Source organism: Salmo salar, chromosome 09, assembly GCF_965601325.2.
Source record: "Salmo salar chromosome 09, fSalSal1, whole genome shotgun sequence".
NCBI classification, from domain to species: domain Eukaryota; kingdom Metazoa; phylum Chordata; class Actinopteri; order Salmoniformes; family Salmonidae; genus Salmo; species Salmo salar.
The window spans coordinates 117,048,246-117,070,605 of NC_138299.1; the positions used below are offsets into that span (position 1 = coordinate 117,048,246).

General features: G+C 40.6%; 1 protein-coding gene across 1 annotated transcript; it reads right to left on the bottom strand.

Annotated features, from left to right (window-relative positions):
- Positions 1-11,402: 11,402 nt before the first annotated feature.
- On the bottom strand, positions 11,403-19,187 carry LOC106612455 (short stature homeobox protein 2). Its single transcript, XM_014213597.3, has 5 exons — positions 18,538-19,187; positions 16,996-17,204; positions 14,663-14,720; positions 14,037-14,125; positions 11,403-13,498 (listed from the first exon to the last, which is right to left on the bottom strand). The coding sequence occupies exons 1-5, from the start codon at positions 18,782-18,784 to the stop codon at positions 13,205-13,207; spliced, it is 897 nt and encodes a 298-aa protein (XP_014069072.1). The 5' UTR covers positions 18,785-19,187; the 3' UTR covers positions 11,403-13,204.
- Between the last annotated feature and the right edge of the window lie 3,173 nt (positions 19,188-22,360).

Consider the following 22,360-nt stretch of genomic DNA (forward strand, 5'->3'; position numbering starts at 1 on the left):
TGTATTTTACATCTGTATGTAATGAAAAAACTCTGGTGATTCCTATTGATACATCTAGAAATATGTCATATCACCAACATTTTCCAAAAATGGAGAAATATGTGTTTTCATGGCAAGGGTTCAGAGCGGTAACAGTAGCTACAATAGCAAGCTGTGGAGCTGTTAGCATACTGTCCACCATACTCAGTGTTTGAGTGCAGAGTGTTATGATAATGACTGAAGAGGAAGATCTTGTACAGAGGGTAAGTAGGGTTGCAAGTTGGACCAGATGAGAAAGGCCTCATCGTGGGGGTTTTAGACAGAACAATGTCAACATCAATAGGAACAAACTGCATCTTATAGTTAGTTCAGTGGTGTATCTGGGGGTCAATGGGGGCTAAAGGTGACTTGGTAAGGCTACGGTTGAAGCACTGGCCCTCATCAAATTTCAAATCGCAGGATCAGAATAGCTCAAATTGACAGTGAGACCTGTATGCCCACTGAATTAATCTCCATTTAGCTTTCATTTTGTGGTTGTTTCTTTATTAGCTTCCTCTATTTATTTATTCATTCGGTTTACTTTTAAAGGGGAAGAGGTGACATGTCCCGGGGCTTATTGTTTTTAAAAATTCCAATGATTTAAAGTGTAACATTTCCAGACTCAAGGGTCACCACTGTGTTTTTTTCCACTCTCCCCCTTGAAATCGATTGTTTGTGAAGCACTCAAACAGAGAGGGTGGACTCAGGGGTGCTCTGGCAACACGGGCGGAACGAAAGCGCTGCTGGGGACGCAGGCTTGCGGGCGGAGAGAAAAACTCCCCGCTCCTCTCCCCATCAGAGCATCAGCTGCATGACCTTGGAGTCAGAGAGAGCGGGCGGAACGGCCCGGTTCCGGCGTAGGCTCTGTTCCGTTCACAGGCGGAGGAATTTAGCAGCTGGATCCGAGCTGCAGTGCAAGCCCTGGCCCTAGCTTAAGTGAGTGCAAATTGACTGAAATAAAACTTTTAAAGGTCGATGTAAATTGGATTGGGCTTTTGCATAGTAAGTCCCAATTACTTGAGTTCCTCTGACTTTAAAAGGCTTGTTATGTTTTGTTAATGTGGTGGAATGTTGAGTATGAATATCCAGAAACAGGTAAGGGGCATGCTGTGTGTATGTGGCCCGGTGGTTAATAAAAAGTGCAACGCGAACAAACAAACACAGACGATGCTAGACAGTGGCTATCAAACAAACAACATATAAAGGATGTCTGCTGAGAAACTGCCTCCGGTGAGAAAACGAGAATGAAAAAGGTGACGGATAGATAGATAGATAGATAGATAGAGAGAATGACAGAATGAGACACAGGGGAGGGCGGCTAACGGGTCTTTGTGTGTGTGTGTGTGTGTGTGTGTGTGTGTGTGTGTGTGTGTGTGTGTGTGTGTGTGTGTGTGTGTGGTGTGTGTGTGTGTGTGTGTGTGTGTGTGTGTGTGTGTGTGTTTGTGTGCGTAGGTGCATAGTTGATTGCGTGTGTGCGTAGATGTGTGTGTGTGCGTGTGTACGTATGTAGCCTAAATAAATCAGTGTGTGTGTAGGTGCGTATGTGTATGCGACTGTATCTGTTTTCTCAGTCAAGGTGCGATTCATCTCTCCCTCTTGTGGTGTAGCTTAGTGGCGGTGATGGCCTTTGTGCCGCACCCCCACGGGGGTCAACCGTGTAAGGAACATAAAAGGCCAATTTAATTTAGCGCGTCCGCGGCTACAAAGTATTTTAATTCAGACAGCTGTGACTGAGGAGTTAATATTTTACTTGTCAGAAGTGGGGCCGAGGCCAGTGAATCATTGTAATTCTCATTAAGAGGCTCTCCCCTAGCAGCGGCCTAATGCAGAATAATGAAAGTCAAGACTGAGTGAGATTCTAATGCCAGTTGAGCCCTATCTTTTAATATTCCCCCCTTGATGGATTAGGGAAGCAGGAAATTCATCTTGGATCATAGGGCCTAATTTAATAAAGGGATCATTCCAGGAGTATTGCATTTTATAATAATGTCATTTAAAGTGTCGTCTTCCATTTTTACCGTCCCATATGTACGCTTATATAATGGCGCCGGAGGCAGTGGGGGAATCTCCTCTGGCTCCTGTCCACTCTTCTTTTTGACCACACCGTACATCTCTCTCAGGGCTACAGGTTGTGTGGCAGTTTTCATTTCACATTTTGGTGATAAAGGCAATTGAGTGGTTATATAGGACAATATGTTCCTCAGGAGTTCCTCTAGCATGTTGATATTAAATATTTTCTCCAATTATATTCTAATGAATAGTATTTAGGAAAATCACTGTGTATGCAGAGTGTTAGGAGCGTCACCCAAAGAAAGCAGATATGTTGATTACATTTGCAACACCCATAGGATTCTTTTCATCTGGTGAATAAAAATGGTTGTTCTTCAAATATATTAGGAACTGTCCTTGTTTGTTGCAGCACAGAGGTGAACACACACTTACTGCACCATGCAGCCTTGTGTATAAAGAGATAGCTTGGAAGGGAGTGCTATGGGTTGTGTATCTCAGTTGGTGTGAGTACATAGCCTCCTCTGTGTGGAATTTTTTTATGTTTATGTAACTGGGATTCTATTCAAATGTATGTATATCAGTAACACTTGAGGCCAACCGGTATAATGCTTGTCATAATCATATATGACCCCCTTTAATATCTTATTATCATCTCATAATGATCCTGACCTGGGATGGAACTTAAAGGGAAACCACAATTGTTCTACTTCATATTCATCATCTCCAGCACCACCCCAACATCAACATGTGTGAAAATGGTACATTTCTATGTTTTGTAGTAAAAAAGATAGAGTAAGACAAGTGTTTCCAATGACATCATCGGTGTGCATCGTATGATTTTGACCAATTGTGAGTAGGCATTGCCTACTAATTGCCTACGAATTGGTTGATGATGTCATTGAAAACACTTCTTTCTCTACCTTATTTACTACAAAACATAGACATGTACTATTTTCACACACTGTATGTTGATGTTGTGGTGGTGCTAGAGATGATGAATATGAAGTTGAAAGATTTTGAAATTGTCTTTAAGCATTTTGGGTTGGACATGTAATACATAGAGAGGCATAACATATTATAAGGCTTATAATAAGACTTTAGAAAGGCTCGTACATGCTTATAACAAGTAATAAAGCATTATGCCTGCTCTAAGTAATGTGTTACCATACTGTCTGTGTATGAAGTTGTGCTTTAAAGGGGCATTCTGGGATTGATACATACCATTTTTTTTACTTTTAAATGAATTATATATTGTCTGTTGTTGCTAGCGATATTCATAACAACTGTAAAAAAAAAATCCGCTTTTTATTTGATATATTTTCAAGGGCCCCTGCAGTACCTCCTGGATTCTGAACTGGTTTGACCTTTGGCCTGTCCACAACCATTCTCTTGTAAAGTCCTTTTTGGATTATTAAACATCTTTAAACTCCAACCATCTGCCTCCATGGTCTGCATCTGGGTCTCGCCTTGTGTCATGATAGATATAGCCTTTGATTCTTGAAGAATATACCTTATATTGTCTCATGAGCTAGGTTTAACTGTCTTACCTAATCACAACCCAACATATAAGCTTGTTTTATCAGCTTGTTTTACTCCCAGACTGCAGCATATAGCCTCTATAAGGTGGTCCGGCCAGCGTTGCATGGTGATATGCTACGTGTGACCTTTTAAAGGGGTCGCTGTACTCATTAAGAAAACAAGCTGTCATTAAAAACTTTCTTCAAAATGACAAAGTGCTTCCTCTTTGCACCTCTCATGTCTTTGGCACCTACAGTTGAAGTCAGAAGTTTACATACACCTTAGCCAAATACATTTAAACTCCGTTTTTCACAATTCCTGACATTTAATCCTAGTAAAAATTCCCTGTCTTAGGTCAGTTAGGATCACCCCTTTATTTTAAGAATGTGAGATGTCAGAATAATAGTAGAGACAATGATTTATTTCAGCTTTAATTTCTTTCATTACATTCCAGTGAGTCAGAAGTTTACATACACTCAATTAGTATTTGGTAGCATTGCCTTTAAATGAACTTGGGTCAAACGTTTCGGGTAGCCTTCCACAAGCTTCCCACAATAAGATGGGTGAATTTTGGCCCATTCTTCCTGACAGAGCTGGTGTAACTGAGTCAGGTTTGTAAGCCTCCTTGCTCGCACACGCTTTGTCAGTTCTGCCCACAAATGTTCTATAGGATTGAGGTCAGGGCTTTGTGATGGCCACTCCAATACCTTGACTTTGCTGTCATTGAGCCATTTTGCCACAACTTTGGAAGTATGCTTGGGGTCATTGTCCATTTGGAAGAGCCATTTGTGACCAAGCTTTAACTTCCTGACTGATGTCTTGAGATGTTGCTTCACTATATCCACATGATTTTCCTGCCTCATGATGCCATCTATTTTGGGAAGTGCACCAGTCCCTCCTGCAGCAAAGCACCCCCACAACATGATGCTGCCACCCCCGTGATTCACGGTTGGGATGGTGTTCTTCAGCTTGCAAGCCTCCCCCTTTTTCCTCCAAACATAACGATGGTTATTATGGCCAAACAGTTCTGTTTTTGTTTCATCAGACCAGAGGACATTTCTCCAAAAAGCATGATCTTTGTCATCATGTGCAGTTGCAAACCGTAGTCTGGCTTTTTTATGGCGGTTTTGGAGCAGTGCCTTCTTCCTTGCTGAGCGGCCTTTCAGGTTATGTCGATATAGGACTCGTTTTACTGTGGATATAGATACTTTTGTACCTGTTTCCTCCAGCATCTTCACAAGGTCCTTTGCTGCTGTTCTGGGACTGTTTCGCACTTTTCGCACCAAAGTACGTTCATCTCTAGCAGACAGAACGCATCTCCTTCGTGAGCGGTATGACGGTTGCATGGTCCCATGGTGTTTATACTTGCGTACTATTATTTGTACAGATGAATGTGGTACCTTCAGCCGTTTGGAAATTGCTCCCAAGGATGAACCAGACTTGTGGAGGTCTACAATTTTTTTCTGAGGTCTTGGCTCATTTCTTTTGTTTTTCCCATGATGTCAAGCAAAGAGGCACTGAGTTTGAAGGTAGGCCTTGAAATACATCCACAGGTACACCTGCAATTGACTCAAATGATGTAAATTAGCCTATCAGAAGCTTCTAAAGCCATGACATCATTTCCAAGCTGTTTAAAGGCACAGTCAACTTAGTGTATGTAAACTTCTGACCCACTGGAATTGTGATACAGTGGTAGTGAGTAAGTGAAATAATCTGTCTGTAAACAATTCTTGAAAAATGACTTGTGTCATGCACAAAGTAGATGTCCTAACCGACTTGCCAAAACTATAGTTTGTTAACAAGAAATTTGTGGAGTGGTTGAAAAATGAGTTTTAATGACTCCGACCTAAGTGTATGTAAACTTCCGACTTCAAATGTGTATCCACCTACTCTATTTCTCTCCCCTCCCTCTCTAACTCACTCCACTATCTTTTCACCTCTTATCACCCTTGTCCTGCTTCAGCTCGTTTCAACCCCAACATTCTGCCGGCCTTGGCCCTCTTGGTTAAAGATCTTGAGGGTTCACTGTACCTCACTCAGTTCAGTCCATTTCAAACTTTTGGTTAAAATTACACGTAGTTGGGGAATTTGATGTAATCTTTCATTTGATTTCTTTAACCAATGATCTCTTTAGGAACACAGTCTACAGTCAAGACGATGTGTCTCAGGTTTTTTTTGCATTCACTTGATATTTGTTCCCCCTTCATGTGTCACGTCCTTGAATTCTTTTGATTAAAAAAGATAAGTTGAGAAAAGTTTGTCCGCTGCACACAGTGCCACCCAGTGTTCTGGTGGTGAACTCAAAAAACTTTCACTTTCACATACTTTCACAAAAGCTTTGGACTGACATTTCCTTCCACCAGACTAAAGTTTTTGTTGATTGTTTTGTCAATTTCAAGGGCAAATCTCAAATCCTTTGAATAAACATGGGCTGTGTTCATGTAAGCAACATGTGTACAATGAGTTTTATAGGGTTCTCATAGAAATACTCCAGTTTGTGCTTAGCTGTCTGTCTGAGACATGAGTGCTTGTCTGTTTGTCTGTCTCTTTGTGTTTCGTGTGTGTGTGTGTGTGTGTGTGTGTGTGTGTGTGTGTGTGTGTGTGTGTGTGTGTGTGTGTGTGTGTGTGTGTGTGTGTGTGTGTGTGTGTGTGTGTGTGTGTGTGTGTGTGTGTGTGTGTGTGTGTGTGTGTGTGTGTGTGTGTGTGTGTGTACGAGGCCGGGGGGGAGGGATAAGAGACCATGAGTACAGGCTAACCCGCGAGGATCTTTTTTTACATCCATTTCAGAATGAGATAGTGCCCCTCTCTCACACTCCCAACTGTGGTGGAAGCTAATGCTGGGCTATTTAATTAGACGTTACCAGATTGTTGAGCCAACATTGTAATCCAATAGAGCCACAGAGGCCCCTGTTAAGTCCTGTCTCCTCAAAGAGCCATTTGGCCCCCGTAATGCATTTCCAAGCAGCTCTTTCCTTTTTGTCTGTCCTTCCTAAGCTCGGGACATCAATTTACATTACATTTCATTAAAACTCGTTGCATTCTCTTCTCTCTCTTCTCCAGTGACACCCCCTCAGGCCTTCCCTCAACCCTGCACTCTATGTTGAACTTGACACGGGCCCTTACCATTATACATTACCTACCACGCTCATCATATTATCCCATAACAAGCGTGTGTGTCTGTCTGTCTTTTATGCATTAATCCAACTAGCACGGGCGCTGTGAATTACCATAGCGACACACCTGTCAATACTAGTGGGAGAATGAGGAGATGGGGGTAGCAGGATCAATAAATACACGAGAATAAAATTACCTGCATGACAAAGGCCCCTGGTGCGACTAAATCCTATTTGTTAAAAAGTGTCACCTCACTGCTGCCATCCATTCCACTGTCCCCTCTCTCTCCTCAGCATAGGCAGAAATAACTAAAAGGAGGGAACTACAATGGCATGTATTCAGAAGGAAAATTGGCCTCCATCTTTTTCACTACAAACACCACATTGTTTCTTTGGCCACCCATATGGAGGAACCATAGAGAGGAAGTTTGTGTGTGCTGTAGCCTATTTAAATGGAGTTGATAGATGCAGTGACATTAGTTGTCACGCTCCACTAACAGCTCCCATGGACAGTATTTTGGTGTTGTCATGATATTTAACAACACAGTATGAAGGATAGTTGTGGTGATTTCCCCTCATTAAAATATAATTTAGCATGCGGATACAAATATAGAGTCATTTACAGGTAGTATTTTGTCATTTTTGACATTTCAAAATGAAGTTTTTCCACAACTTCAAAGGACACGCCAAATGTCCCCCTTTGTGGAATAGCATGGTTTACATTCTGAAGCATGGACTACAATCAACCCATGGTGTTCTGAAAAAAAGTATTTGTAATTCAAAACTCTGTGCACAAATATCAGATGATTGAAAAGCAGAAATTGTATAATACTCATACACATTTGATTGCCTTTGAACACTCGCAGGGTATAGAGGAAGAGTATGTGTCAAGCACATGTTGTGTCCCTTCTACCATGGAGAATTTCCCATAATGCCTGGCTAATGTGTGAGAGAGCGCAAAAGTTCCCCACCGCTGTTTTTGTCTCTCTCAAAGGCCGAGCTACATGTTATCTGCACCCATCGCCTCACCAGCTGCAACTGGAAATGAATTAATAACAAATCAATGCAATGAGTACATAAAAATGTGCAGATTGGCCCGGGGGTACCTAAACAGGACACGGAGTAACAATCTGACTTCTTGTTTTGCTATGCCCTGTTTTGTTTCGTATCCACTTAGTTACCCAAATAGAATGAGTTGAGAGACTATTGTTTTCTTCTACAATCCTTTTTTTTCCATGCAGGGTTCAAATCTGTGTGAAACAACACCCCGTTTTCATCCAAATAAAATCATATACTGGGTAAATGCTGCGTTGTCTTATGAGTACAACATACACCAGTTTAACCACCCGGGCCTACGGTCCACATGTGTGATAACAGAGTGATATGAAGGCCTAATTGCTGGTCTGTGTGCTGTTGGAGGGAGTTTTCGGCAGGTTTCTTTTTCACTTTCACTCCATTTGATGCCTTTGAAGTCCTTCTTTCATCTTACAATGATCCTGATGTCTGTTGTCTTTTGTCTGGCCGTGTGTGTGCACATTGCTCTTTGAACGCACTTAATATATAACAAAGGCAAACCTTTGCAAACCTTTTCTAGCTTTGTTTTTTGGGGTGAAGGCCTACTGGTTTTGCTCGAGCGTCTTCGCCTCTAACACAAGCACACAACACACAAGCACACACACACAGACATGGAACACACACAAACACACACATACAGCAACTTCAGAAATTGAGATTTCATCCATTTTAGCTTTTCAGTTTTACACAGATGCACACACAGACGGGATGGGCGTAATCTCATAAATCTAGATCAGAAGGTTGCGTGTTCAATGCCCAACAAGCTCTCACATCAGAATTAGACGTTCATCCATGTTTCTCAAACTTCACATTTTGAAGTGTTTAAGGTTAAGTTTAGACATTAACTCTGAATTTTTAAGGTTAGGGTTATGTTCAGGCATTAAATCCAAAATCTTAAGGCTAGGCATTAACTCCTACTGGATAAGGTAAGGGTCAAGGTTTGGGCTAGGCTTAAAACAAAAACCTCAAAAACATCTTTCTCTCCCTGGATTCAAACATGCGACCTTTGGCACCAGAAGCAGATGCTATTACAAAATCTCAAAAACATCTTTCTCTCCCTGGATTCAAACATGCGACCTTTGGCAACAGAAGCAGATGTGTATGCCCATCCACCATCCCCGTCCACAACGCCCTAGCAAAGCCGAAACATACTTCAAGGTAAGTGTTCACTGTTGCCCCTAGTGGCCGGTTTCCACGTAATCGCCCCATGTCCTCAGACATAGATGGACAGTCTAATACTGACTTGTATCATAGACCTGGCTGCAATCCCAGTGGTGAACACTAGCTTTTTATTTATATTTGTTTCAACTCTATCCCAAACCTTCACCCTTACCTTAACTGGCATGCTAGTAGATACCCATAGACTTCCAGTCAATACACTAACACTAGTGAGCATTGTCATGTGAAACTACCTCTAACTTCCTTCATACTGGACACAGAGACATAAACATGGTATCCATAAATACACCTGACTCTGGGAAAGTAGAGAAAGGGCCTAAAATCCCAAACTATCCCTTTAATGTTTTAACCCTATCCTAAACCTTTACCCTTAACCTTCTATATTTGACTATTGGAGCAACTTTAAATTTTATGTTTGGAGAAACGGAACGATACTAAGCATGAGGAGTCAACCCAGGATGTCAAAAACACTTTGAGATTTGAAGTTTGGAGCAACTTCTAAATGTGATGTTTGGAGAAACGTGGAAACGTCTAATTCTGCAGTGAGACAGTGAGCGCTTGTTGATATCTGACTCACCAACTACCATTCACTACATACCCACTAACAATTACCATTAGGGGTGGCTGGTAACCTAGCAGTTAGAGTGTTAGGCCAGTAACTGACAGGTCGCTGGTTGGAATACCTGAGCTGACAAGATGGAAAAGCTATCGATGTGTCCTTGAGCAAGGCACTTAATCCTAGTTTGCTCAGGGGTGCAGTACTACTATGGCTGACCCTGTAAAACAACACATTTCACTGTACCTATCCTGTGTATGTCACAATAAAACCGACGCCACTGTGAGCGAAGAACATTTTATCCACAACTGTTCAACAAGGGCTCATTTGATAACGGCCCCAAGTGCCTTCACACAGGAAATGATACAGCAATGTAATTGTCTGCAGCAGCATTATAGAGAGGTAAATTTAGCAACAGGTCGTGAACGTTTTTTATGAAGGATCTTTTAGGGTACCATTTGAGACGCAGCCATGGCGTGACTCATAAGGGCTGGTGTTGTGTCTTTGCCAGGGGGGCCTTATTAGATGCCTGGAAGTGGTGCTGTGTTTTCTGGTGTCTTTTCATGCACCAAGGACACTTGAGTCTTGATTACACCGCTGCTGCTGAACTCTCCGTCCTGTGATTCAATCTATGGAGATGGATAACAATGGAGAGACAGAGAGAGAGAGCCTGAGAATTATAGGAGGGAGGGAGGGAGGGAGGGAGGGAGGGAGGGAGGGAGGGAGGGAGGGAGGGAGGGAGGGAGGGAGGGCTGGCTCCTCAGTGGCGGTGTGGGAGATGTGTCTTGAGAGTGTGTGGAATGGAGGGTGAGAGTTGTTGTTCGCCCCATGGCTAATCTAGAAAAGCACTTGTGTCCTCGTCTCGTTGTCTCCTTGGACCCTCTCAGGCCCTCCACCTCTCCACTGATATGGATACCTGGAGAGAGGGAGCAATGCAGGACCGCAGAGAAACACCAACAGGCTGCATGCAAACCATGCATGGTGACCCCCAGCATAGCAGTAATGGACCAGATATGGTCTATTGAAATAGTCTCTAGAAACATAAAAATATCAACTAAAAACAATTGATCTCTTAAACAATCTGTTTCTATCCCAGCACGTGCAACTCATAAGAACAGTCATGTAGCAGGGAAAAAACGGCCTAATGTAGCAGGGACTTGGAATGGGAATTGCCCTACTCATTTACATGAGTGCAAGTGCGCGCTCCTCAATTAGCAGGCACGGTGTCGTTCCAAGGCAGCGCACGAGCTTGCAGTTCCGTCTCTCTCCTCCATTACTAGTAAGGGGAGGAATCAATAATTCAATAGTTTTGGCGTCTGAATTCAACCCAAACGGCAAGCTACCCAAGCCCTCTAGACTGTAGTGAATCTGTGAGAGCGGTATTAATTAATAGCAAAATACATTGTGTTTTGTATGAAAATATCGGCTGGTAATGTGATCCGCATTGCTCTAAAATCGGCTCCCGTGTCAGGTGTTTATGACATCCTCAGTAATGGCCGGTTAAGATGTCCGGAAACAACTCAGGCAAATTTGCTCTGGAAGTAAAGGGGTCTCTATACATGACGCGCATTCTCAATTAAACATATAAAACTGTGTAGAAAATCCCAATCTGTCTGTAAAAACGAAACGAATTAATCTCAACGTCGTGACAGTGGCCTAATAGACAATAATGATTTTGGTCACCATAAAACAATTCTAACATGGATATTTCAATGGTCGCCTAATTCAGAAAATAAGGAACCTATTTCAAATGTAGCCTATGGTATATTTTGAAAGCATCTGGAATAAACAATTGTTGTAAATGGAAAGATGTGTGTAAAAACGAACTAGCCTACATTAGAAACAACTGTAAGGCTAGACCAGTGAAAAGTTCCTCACACATCATAACAGCTAAATGACCACACACCGCATTACACACCATCAAACAGTCTTCGTGTCTTTTAGGGATTTTTCGGTATATTCAATCGTCCTTTAATAGGCTATAAACCTTTACTATCGTCTTCAATGCAATATTTGACACCTTCTCCACAGAGCTCTGAAATATAACAAAAAATGTTGAATAATGTATTGGTTTGGAGAGGTTAGGGACTATGACAAAGATGTCCATGGTCTTGAGAGAAAAATAACACGTGGCTTAACGGGCCTGACACAACTGGATCAAACATATCAAAACATTAATAATTGATGTAGCCTTCCATAAAAGTCTGTATAGGCTAGGCCTATAACCTGAATACAATCGATTGTAGTAGGAGAAGTAGTATAAGTAGTAGGCTAAATAATAATAATACATCTTAGCCTATTATAAAAAAAATAATAATACACTTAGTGCAAAAATAATATGGAATAATAATACAGCAATAATAATCTGAAATTAATAAAAAAAAATGTTTATCCATCGAAACTAGGCTACACCCCACACTAGAGAAAAAATGTAATGAAAAAGGGAATGTAAACAGAGGCTATCATAAAAAGAAACTTCAGTTGATTTATTCTATGAACCGAACACATTTTGTTTAGGTGAGTTCACGTTTCACATAAGTGATGAAAAAAGTTAAAGAATTTCTATATTTTTTGAAATCCGTGCCTCAGGTAGGCTACGTTCACTTTCACTGTTATAAAAACATCAACATTACATAGCCTACAGAATGCACATGATTTTTACACACGGAAGGAAAGTAAAATAGAAAACATGAATGCTCTCACAATGCATTTATAAACCACAAAATAACAAAAAAATAATGCATGTTTCTTGTGTATTAACATATTTTACATATGCCCCGTACCGTCTCACATATAGCCTACTGCAATTATTGTCCAAATATTTGTTGTTCTTAAAAAGTGACATTATATTTCCTTTTCAGTAGGTCGAATCACTCGCAAATTCACTCATTGCATTGGATAAAACTTCATAGACTAACTGAAGTTCACCATATACAAAATAATGTAACATTTGTGGCAAATGTTTGAATTCCACACATCCCTGCATGGCTAGGAGCCACGAGATCCAAATACTGTGACATTCAAGTGAGAGCTTCGGTAGTTCCTCATAGTGTCTGCATGTCTGCTGTCCATGGAGGGAGAGCACGAGAGTGAAATGGAACCGACTCAAATTACGTCATCTGTGAGGAAAGACATTCATGCAACACTGCAGAGGAGTTTTCATTTGGACAAGAAGAAGAACAGAAAAAACCTGTCACATAAGGGTCTTTTTTTGTCTCTCTATCCGTTCACGAACATCTGCTGTTTCCTTTACAGATTTTTTTTTTTTGTGGAAATATAGCGAGGCCAGCCTCTATAGTTTCAAAATGAAATAATAATATAGCCTAATAACGAAAAACAACGCAGAATAGTTCGACTTGTTACACAAAGAATCGAACGTCCCAGCGGCATCGTTCCTCTTGGCAATCTTGCTCGTTGACGACACCCTTGATTCACGTTGGTGCAGTTCCCACGTTGCATTGTGAAAATGTAGCCGACATCAACTCCCGCCCTTTTCGTTGAGATCCAAAATTATTATCGATTTCACAGTCTGTTATCTTTGTTTTATCTCATAAATAGCCTATTTCTATAGTTATACATGATGTCCTTCATTTTAAAAAACAAAAAACATAAATATGTCCTTGCTTTCACTTTGTAAGCCTTTTTTTTTTGTTTGGATGCCGCTCTGCCTTGTCGATGACTCTCAGTCAATAATGTAGGCATTTTAGACGCCATAGACGCCTTGTTGCACGCCTAGTCACAGTCCCAGAGCTGCCGCGTGTTTTTTGGCCTTGAGTCTCAGATCTGCAATACTGGAGTTTTTGTTGGTGTTTTTGGCGGCTGCAGCTGCGGCCACAACCGAGGCAGCAGAGGCGGATTCAGCCGCGAGCGTAGCCAAGGGCAAACCAAATGGCGGGCCCGGAAACATCATGTAAGGAGCGTGCGCTGCCAGGTGAGAGTGCAGGTGATGGTGCGCGTGGGCCACCGCGCTGTCCAACTGCAGTTGCGCCTGGACCTGAAAGGAGAAGGGCGGCACGTTGCAATGACTATCCTACGGACGCACGGATGGGGAAAAGAGGGGAGAAACACATTAGCTAACTTGTGGAAGGCTGTCTTGTATTAATTCCATCAAGTATTCATTGGGTCCAATTCCATTTAAATTACATCCAATAATATGAATATGAAAAGGGCATTTTCAATTCATATTTCAAGTCCTTTTCTGCTGGAATTGAGATGGAATTGAATCCAACCCGTCTGTATGTTAAGGGAGAACATGTTTAATGCAAGCCCATATACAATACACTATATCCATTGAATCAAATCTACCACAATTTGAGAACACCATTTCAAAATCCCTTACAGCTGGGGGATTTTCTATCAACATGTTTTGTGGCATTGGCTACAATGAGTATTCACTCGAGAGTCTGATAACAAGCCTTAAAGGCCTAATAAGATTACCTGAATACGATTTTTGTAACCCCCTATCATTAGAACACTGATGTTGTCCATTCCACTTGGACAAGGCCTGTGCCAAGACAGCAGTCTGGGGATTGGTTTAGTCAAAGACTGCACGCTTCAAAGTAACTTGCCTGTTGGAATGGCATCCGTAAGGCCCCCACGTTGACATATGGAGCTACACGACAACCTTCAAACTGACTAGCAGCTCCAATGAGAACTCCTGGAAGAAAAGATAGAACATCTGTAAGGGAAATAGTCTCCATATTATAATTGAGGCAAATATTTATACTCTGAAAACAACGAATAATTCCACTATACAAAATAATGGAGTTAAAATAGCACAACAGGATAAAGATGCAGGGAGTCTACTGCCATGAAAACTCCATCTAGATGTTTTGCATATATAGCCTATAGCAGGGCTCTCCAACCCTATTCCTGGAGAGCTACCGTCCTGTAGGTTTTCAACCCAACCCCAGGTCTAACTGACCTGATGCAGTTTATCAACCAGTTAATTATTACAATCTGGTGCGCTAGATTAGGGTTGCAGTGAAAACCTACAGGACGGTAGCACTCCAGGAACAGGGTTGGAGAGCCCTGGCCTATAGTCTTTGTTGTGCATTTGATGCATTTCAATTTATAGGCACACTTGATGCTTATGGTTTTCATACATGTTCTTGTATCCCTCTCCAACTGTGAACCATTATTATCCTCACGCCTAAAATAGGATATTGCAGGTGGACAAATAATAGAAACGCACCTTTGTGTAACTGATTCTCCTGCTTTCTGCATTTGGCCCTCCGGTTCTGAAACCAAACCTGCGGGGAGAGAAATTAATTAGTGACCGTGATTGGCAGCTGCTTGTGAGGGCATGTGTAATTCCGCTCAAAATGACTACAACCGCAGAAAAACAATATCCCAAAGGAGCCCTGAAATATTAATGCAGGCGCTTAACACCAGATTTTAATTATTACATTTACAACAAGGGGGCAGGCTAAATACAACGTAAGAAAGTAGACCACAACGAGAAGGGGGGGGGACATTATTTTCATATTATAGCGGTGTAAACACGCTTGTTCGACATTCGCAGGCTATATTGGACCAAAATAATTTACCTTCTCAGCACCGGTTTCATCTTTCTATAGATTAGCGTCCCAGAAGAACCGAATTGCTTCTCTGATATCGGATAGCAGCATGTGATTACGGCTTTGGACATCTGAGCAACGCGATCTGAGAAAGGCTCTCTCTCGTTAATAGCTGGTGAAATTAATTACCTTAATCTGCAGGAAAATCTATGTTACTGAAGCATTTACATGCTTTACAGTTTCGTTTAATTACTGCCATAACACGCCCTACACAAAGCTCTTTTTGAGGATAGCTCTTTTATTTTATTTCTGTTCCCTAAAAGCATAATTTCCCGAGTAGTAGGCTATCTTAGAACGGAGATAAGGCGTCTCATTACTATGATAATCTACTTTGAATCCCCTACAAAGCTGTGGATAAATTATCCCACAACACAGTTTATCAATTTTCCTTTTGCATTATGGGTAGAATATAAATTATATTGATAAGTCTATCAATATATATTAAGCGCCAACCTCATATTTTGACCACGTAGCCTTGTCAACACAGCAATATAACATACATCTCGTGTCTTATTGGTTTTATTATAAATCTTTATGTTATGGGCGTAGAATGAAAACTGAGCTAAACAGCCCACCATGAAGTGAGTAAATACGTTACTACTTTTTTTAATCAAAAATAAATTGTCCTTTGTGCAGGAAATTGTCCTTTCATCCCTGCATGCAACTGTGGCTAGAAAAGGGCCTCATAAATCGCATGGACGTTTACATCATGTACTGAAAATAGAAAGAGCGGCAGATCTTGATTTGGGAGGAAAATAATACATAATTTATGTAAATCCTCGAGCTGTGCTCCTTGCACTCGCCTTGCTTGTGACACAATACGCCCTGGTAAAATTCCAACTCTCGCCGGGAGACGTTGCAAAAAGCGCTTGCTTTAACTTTTTTGGGGGAGGGAGGTCTTTTGGACCCGTTTTATGATATTTTAGAAAGAACCGACATATTCAGTGAATAAATACTCGCTCCGTCGTCTCCCTGGGCCAAGGCATAAGGGATGAAAGAGGCTGAAATAAGATATTATGGGGTTTGATAAATCAGATCAGAACCGATGTCTATGTTCATTGTCATTGCCCGGCTCAGTCGCTCTTCTCCCGTTACACAGAGATTGAAGCCCCCCCGCTCCAAAACGGCTTATTGGGTTTCAGTAGTACAGATGGTCTTTCCCGGTGGAAAAAATACAAGACAGATGTATCTCGTGCGAGCAACATATAGGCTACTAATAAAGTGAAGACAAATATTGTGTTTGTTTTTTTCAAGAATTTGAATATCTGATTTAAAAAAGCGTTTCTTAATCAAAATAATCGTATAATAATAATTTAAACAAAACTGTAATCTAAAACTGGGCACAATATGGAGCGCACAATAGGACTACCTATATGAAAAGAATCTAGGCCCTAATTGAGATTCACTGTATAGGGTTATTATAATTTTTTTAATGGAACAACATCTCTCTTTCTTTCTTTATTTTCACTCTCTCTCTCCCTCTCTCTCTCGCTCTCTCTCTGTTTCTGTCTCTCTCGCACACACACACACACGCACGCGCGCGCGCGCACACACACACAGTATCTTCAGAAAATGAGATTACATCAATTTAAGCATTTTAATTTTAGTTTTTTTTGCCAGCCTAATACTACATCCATGATAAAATGTTGCTCAATTGCTTATAGTTTCACATTTTAGAATGGTGCTATGCCCCCCAAAAAATGGAATCCCAAATAACTTCAAGCCACAAGAAGCATGTCAATAAACCCCATTCTCTAGAGACCTGTAGTGGTACATATGTTTCCCTCTGTGCTTAAAAGTATAGTCGAGAACATGAGGACAACTGTTCCTCTCTATCCAGCATGCATAACATCATCGGGTTCGCTTTTGTAAAATATCCCTAATATGAGCAACAAACGATATCTTTACACACAGAGTAAAAACGAGAATAAAATAGAGAGCCCCTTACTTGTACTCGAGCCTCGGACAGCCCTAGCCGCTGGCTCAGCTCCTCGCGCATGAAGGCATCCGGGTAATGAGTCTCATCGAATAGCCGCTCTAGCTCGTTCAATTGCTCCAGTGTAAAGTTAGTCCGACTTCTCCTCTGCTTGATTTTAGTCTGTGCCTCGTCCTCCATTTGCTTTGTGTCCTCTTTTCTCTCTTTCATGTGCGTGGTACCTACAAAGAGGGGTAGCAGCAAATGAATGAGGGTGAGGAAAAAGGCCTCAGCTATACAAGGGCAGAGGAGGAGGCATCACACAACGACCTTCCTAAAGCGAACATGTGGATCCATCCTCCCAAGCATTACACCCAATATCGGCTTCGAATGTTTCGTGGTCCTACAGAAAGGTCTTCAATTATTAACTCCTTATAAATATGCATAAAGGTGCCCACTACTGTACGTCCGATCGCTCATCATAGAACGTCCTAATATAGGATATAGGACCAGCAGCTCGGTTGATATTTTCATGATGTCACTACAATTTTATTGTAACCATTAGGATATGATTCAGGCCTACCGGGTATGCAAGTGTGGGGTTCATCTCATTTTATCTGCCCAATGCAATTCTCCACGGTTGGTTAAAGTGAAACGACTGTGATTCACATTTGAAGATGTAAAAGATTCCCATCCCAGCTAATGGAACAATTAGGCTATTTATTTTATTTAGGCCAATGCAATTAGTGATCAATATGATATAGCGAAAGAGCCTGTATGCTTTAAAGCAACATCTTGGCTTATTAATACCTATTCAAAAAAATAAGAAGAATTATTAGGATGTATAATTACTTATTACATAATCAAATGAAATTATTGTGAAAAAAAACATATACACAGATTAATATGAATCATTTCTGCTCGGCCTGTGGATTTTAGTGCTATTGGATCATTTCAATAGCCATATTTTTTCTCCAGACTTTTTGTCTTTATGCGGTTGATGAATATCTCAATACAACACCTTTTCTTGTTACTGAAATTGCATCGAGCTTCAGAGTGGGTTACACAGTGACCACCCATGATAATTAGTAAATTCCAAAATAAATGCGTTGATCTTTTAAAAGCATGCTATACCATTTCTCTTCAGACAGAAAAGCACTTAACCGGATAGGCCTACCTAATTCAATTATGGGCCTGATATTACACGCATTACACAGTGACTACACCTTATGACAACAACTAGGCTATAAACTTAAGCTTACTTTTAGTGTCACTCAGTCACTTGAAGCCAAACCGGTAATTGGGAAACATTCCAAATACAAAAGAATGATTAACCATGCACGTAGGCCTATAAACGTATACCGTTTTTTTCTAAGCGATATACACAAAAACATGCATGCTTATTTTCTTTGACTAGGCACGCGACATGTTTGTCAAAGTTATTATTGTTTTAGCGCACGGGATATTCCTAAAGTATAATTCAAGAACATTTAACTTTGTATAACCTCAAAGCAGTTACATTTGAGTAAATCACATAAGAAAACCGTATGAACGCATAGCATTAGGCTAGTTTACCATCGATCAGTTTCGGGCTTCCCACATCCCTGGTTCTCTCTGGTCCCAGCATGTCCGGTTCCCTGCCTGGCGATCGCGCGTCTACCCGAGCGATATCGTTCATTTCCTCGCGATTCGGTTCGGTGGCGAGACCTTCCCTGGCACGCGCGGACCCGGTCTCCAGCACCTCCCGGTACGTGATCACCTCCTTCTTTTCCTTCACTTTCTGATCAAAAGACTTCGACACAAATGCGGTAAGTTCTTCCATCACTGCTCCAAAAAATCTCCCCGTCTTGTTCTCTCACGCTCTCTCTCGTTTTCTCTCTCTCTCAGTTGCACTACAGCTTAAGACATCAAGAGTGTTTATTTTAGTCTACCTAAATGCAAGGTGGTGTTGTTGCCAACTCTGTATCTCGTGCTGCAGCTAAATATATAAGATCTCGGCCAAATGTCTTCTTGCTGCGGAGTTCCAACCTGCTGGTGATCAGCTATTGAAGTCACAGTATTTATACTTTGTAACGCCTGCCCCTTGATCCGTGCAAATTACCTCCCCTCAGGATGCCGGGATGAGCCCCCTTCCCTTCGCCATATACCGACAGCCTCGAAAAACACATTAGCAGCCCTTCAGATTTCACATCATTCTTACGAGGTTGCTATTGGCCATTAATCCAAGATTGACAAGAAGGACTCATTAATTTAATTAAGCGTGGATTCGTTGCTATTGTTCTGAGTTAGTATTTTAAACACCAGGGAGATGGGCAGGATCTCTGCAGGGGTGTGGCTAAAACTGAAAATGACAAGCTTGTTCGGGGAGCACATAACGGAGCTTCCTCCAAATCTCTGCGATCTGGGGAAAAAAGACAGTGACAGTGATACGGAGAGAGAAAGGTAAAGAGAGGACCAACTGGGAGGCTGATGGCGGAGGCTCACCATAGCCAGATACACACCTTGACTAACATGCAACGATATGTTTGTTCTGTATGTACTCGAATAAGAGCGACTAAACACATAGTTGAAGCAAGAACAGATTAAACTGTGCTGCATGTTGATAGTTTGTGTATGTTACTTGTTAGTCATATTTTGTGTGTAATTTGTCATGATAAGAAAAACAATTTGAAAAGGAGCTATCATATAAATAATAATCACAATAATATCAATAATAATAATGATAATAATGATAATAATAATAATACATATGTATTACTTGATTTGGAAGATAGTATAATTAATTATTCGTCTCTTATTTTGTTTTTTGCTAGCCTGTTTTAATTTAGGCTAATGATGGCCAAATAATTATGATCAATAGCTGTTTTCTTCAAATGCCTTCAAATGACAACTGAAATGCCAAAACTGATCTCACATTTTTGTCTTCATTTATTAGAGAATGTATTTACTTTTCAAATCAGCAATTATAGGCTATGTTTAAATCTGAAGTCATTAGGGAAACTATCTATATTGGTTAATATCAAATCTCGATAGACTTTCTCACGCCATTAGAATGTTAAACAGAAACTAAACGTTTAATTAAAGCGTTTCATGTGATGCGTTGCCATTGGGCGTGCTAATTATGGTTTCTTAAGTTGACTGCCTATTGAAATTATTGCATATTTGCAAAATAAATAAACAATGGTTCACTTATGGTGAAGGTTACTGGATGCCGTGGGGACAAAGCAATTAAGTGAACTGAAAAAGGCAAAACATAAGCCGGAATGGGATGGGATACAGCTGTATGATAGGCTATCACTTGTACATTTGATGCAACATTAAGCGCGTTTATTGATAATCTATATAAAATACTATTTCCACACGCAGGCTCGAACAATTCCCCTTATTAAAAATTCATGATGTCTCCACTCTTGAACCTTAGGCATTCATTATGTTTCTGTGTCCTCTGAAAGCAGCAGAAATTATAGGCTGCTATTATGCTAGAGAATTCAAGATACTCTGCAACATGTTATTTGTATCAAAATAAGTACAAATACCTACACATTTTAGTAGTTTAAGTTCTATAAATTGCAAAGATAAACATGTTCGATCCATTTCAACGTGGGATGTCGTGAAGGTTAGGCTACTAATAGAACACAATTTCCAGAAAGTTAATAACAAGTTAGCATTCTGCATAGGTAAGCTACCATTGAAACATCTCAGAGTTAAAGTTTTAACATAGGAAAACCGAGAGACAAAAAAACTATAGGCTATCGGACATTTATTTAGACTAGGCCTACTGTATTTTAGGAGTATATATGCTATATAACCTGCATTCACTCCAATAGGCCTAAATGGATAATCAACCCAAAACAATTATAGGCTATTTTTGTGTGGGTATGTATGGTTATATGTGTGTGCCTTGTGCGTACGTGTGTGTGTGTGTGTGTGTGTGTGTGTGTGTGTGTGTGTGTGTGTGTTGCGCGCGTAAAGACAAAACCTGTGGACCAAAGTTCCTATTCAATTCATTACAGCACATGTTAGGCATAAATCATTCCTAAACCTACAAATTATTATTATTAATTCAACGTAGGCCTAATGTGAGCACAAACGAATGTGGTTCTTCCAGCAACCCCAAATGCTTTCTTTTATTTGAGAGGTAGTCTGTTTGGGAAGAGTCCTTTATTAAAAGCAGGCTATAAGACGAAACTTGGAAAAGTCTGACATCATTGACATGACTTTCATATCGTACTATTTTCATACAATACGACAATCTTAACCATAAACAAAGAAATGCTACTTTGCTTATGAAGTCTATCTGGCCTATAATGAACTTCAGGTGCTAATGCGTCAGGTTACGCGAAATTTGATTAGGCGATATTCTTTTGAAATAGGCCTAAATATAACTTATATTGATTGGTATGTGAGAGGCTAAATGTGACTGTACTGTGATATGTGTTTGTCCCACCTAGCGATTTTAAGATGAATGCACTAACTGTAAGAATACCTGGATAAGAGCGACTGCTAATTGACTAAAATGTAGACTAAATGCAAAAATGTAATATTGATTGCCGGTCTAATAGGTCTACAATTCAACAACATTTTTTTCAAATTACATGAGCAGTAAGATTTGTAATAATAACCAATTAGGAGGTTATTCAGCATTCACAGTTGATTGTCCACTCATAATAACCTAAAATAAAAAATGCACGTTTTATTATAGGCTTACAACTTTAGCCTACTTTTCCCCCCATTGTCTAGGCTATATACTATATACTGTAACAAAACGTATGCAACTTCACGAAATGTAGGCTATACATAATTGGCAAAATATGACAAGAGTAGGATCTCTACAGTAGCCTATAGATCATTGTCTGAGATATACACGAACGATAGCTCTGTTGTAGATTCTCTTGACTGCATGTTTCATCCGAACGTTCTCCAATCGATGTACTCTTGATCTACTAGTGTAGTCTTTTGAGCAGTGCATGGTGGTGTATTTCAAGTGGTTTTCAAATGAAGGGGGGATATTTATTTTTTACAAGATTAAGGGTGGGACACAGCCAGTTGAATAAGACCTTAAATGTGATAGGAAAGTATCCAACAGGAAAGTGTGATTATTGCCAGGAAACAGAGACCGTGGAGCATGTATTGCTACAGTGTGGGCAGTAACAGAGGGAAAGAGAGAGGCTGATATCTAGTATGAGGGAGAAGGGGATACAGGAAATTAATTTAAAGAGTATAGAGAGTAGAACGTCATTAGATACAGTCTCAAATATATACTTTTTTTTAAGAGCAACAGGGCTGGCAGGAAGGATTTAGGTCATCATTGTCTCTGGCCCACATTCCAGTACAGTAGGTGGCGGTAATGCACCATAACGTTGGATGCCAACCGCCGATAAACACCACTGAAGAAGAA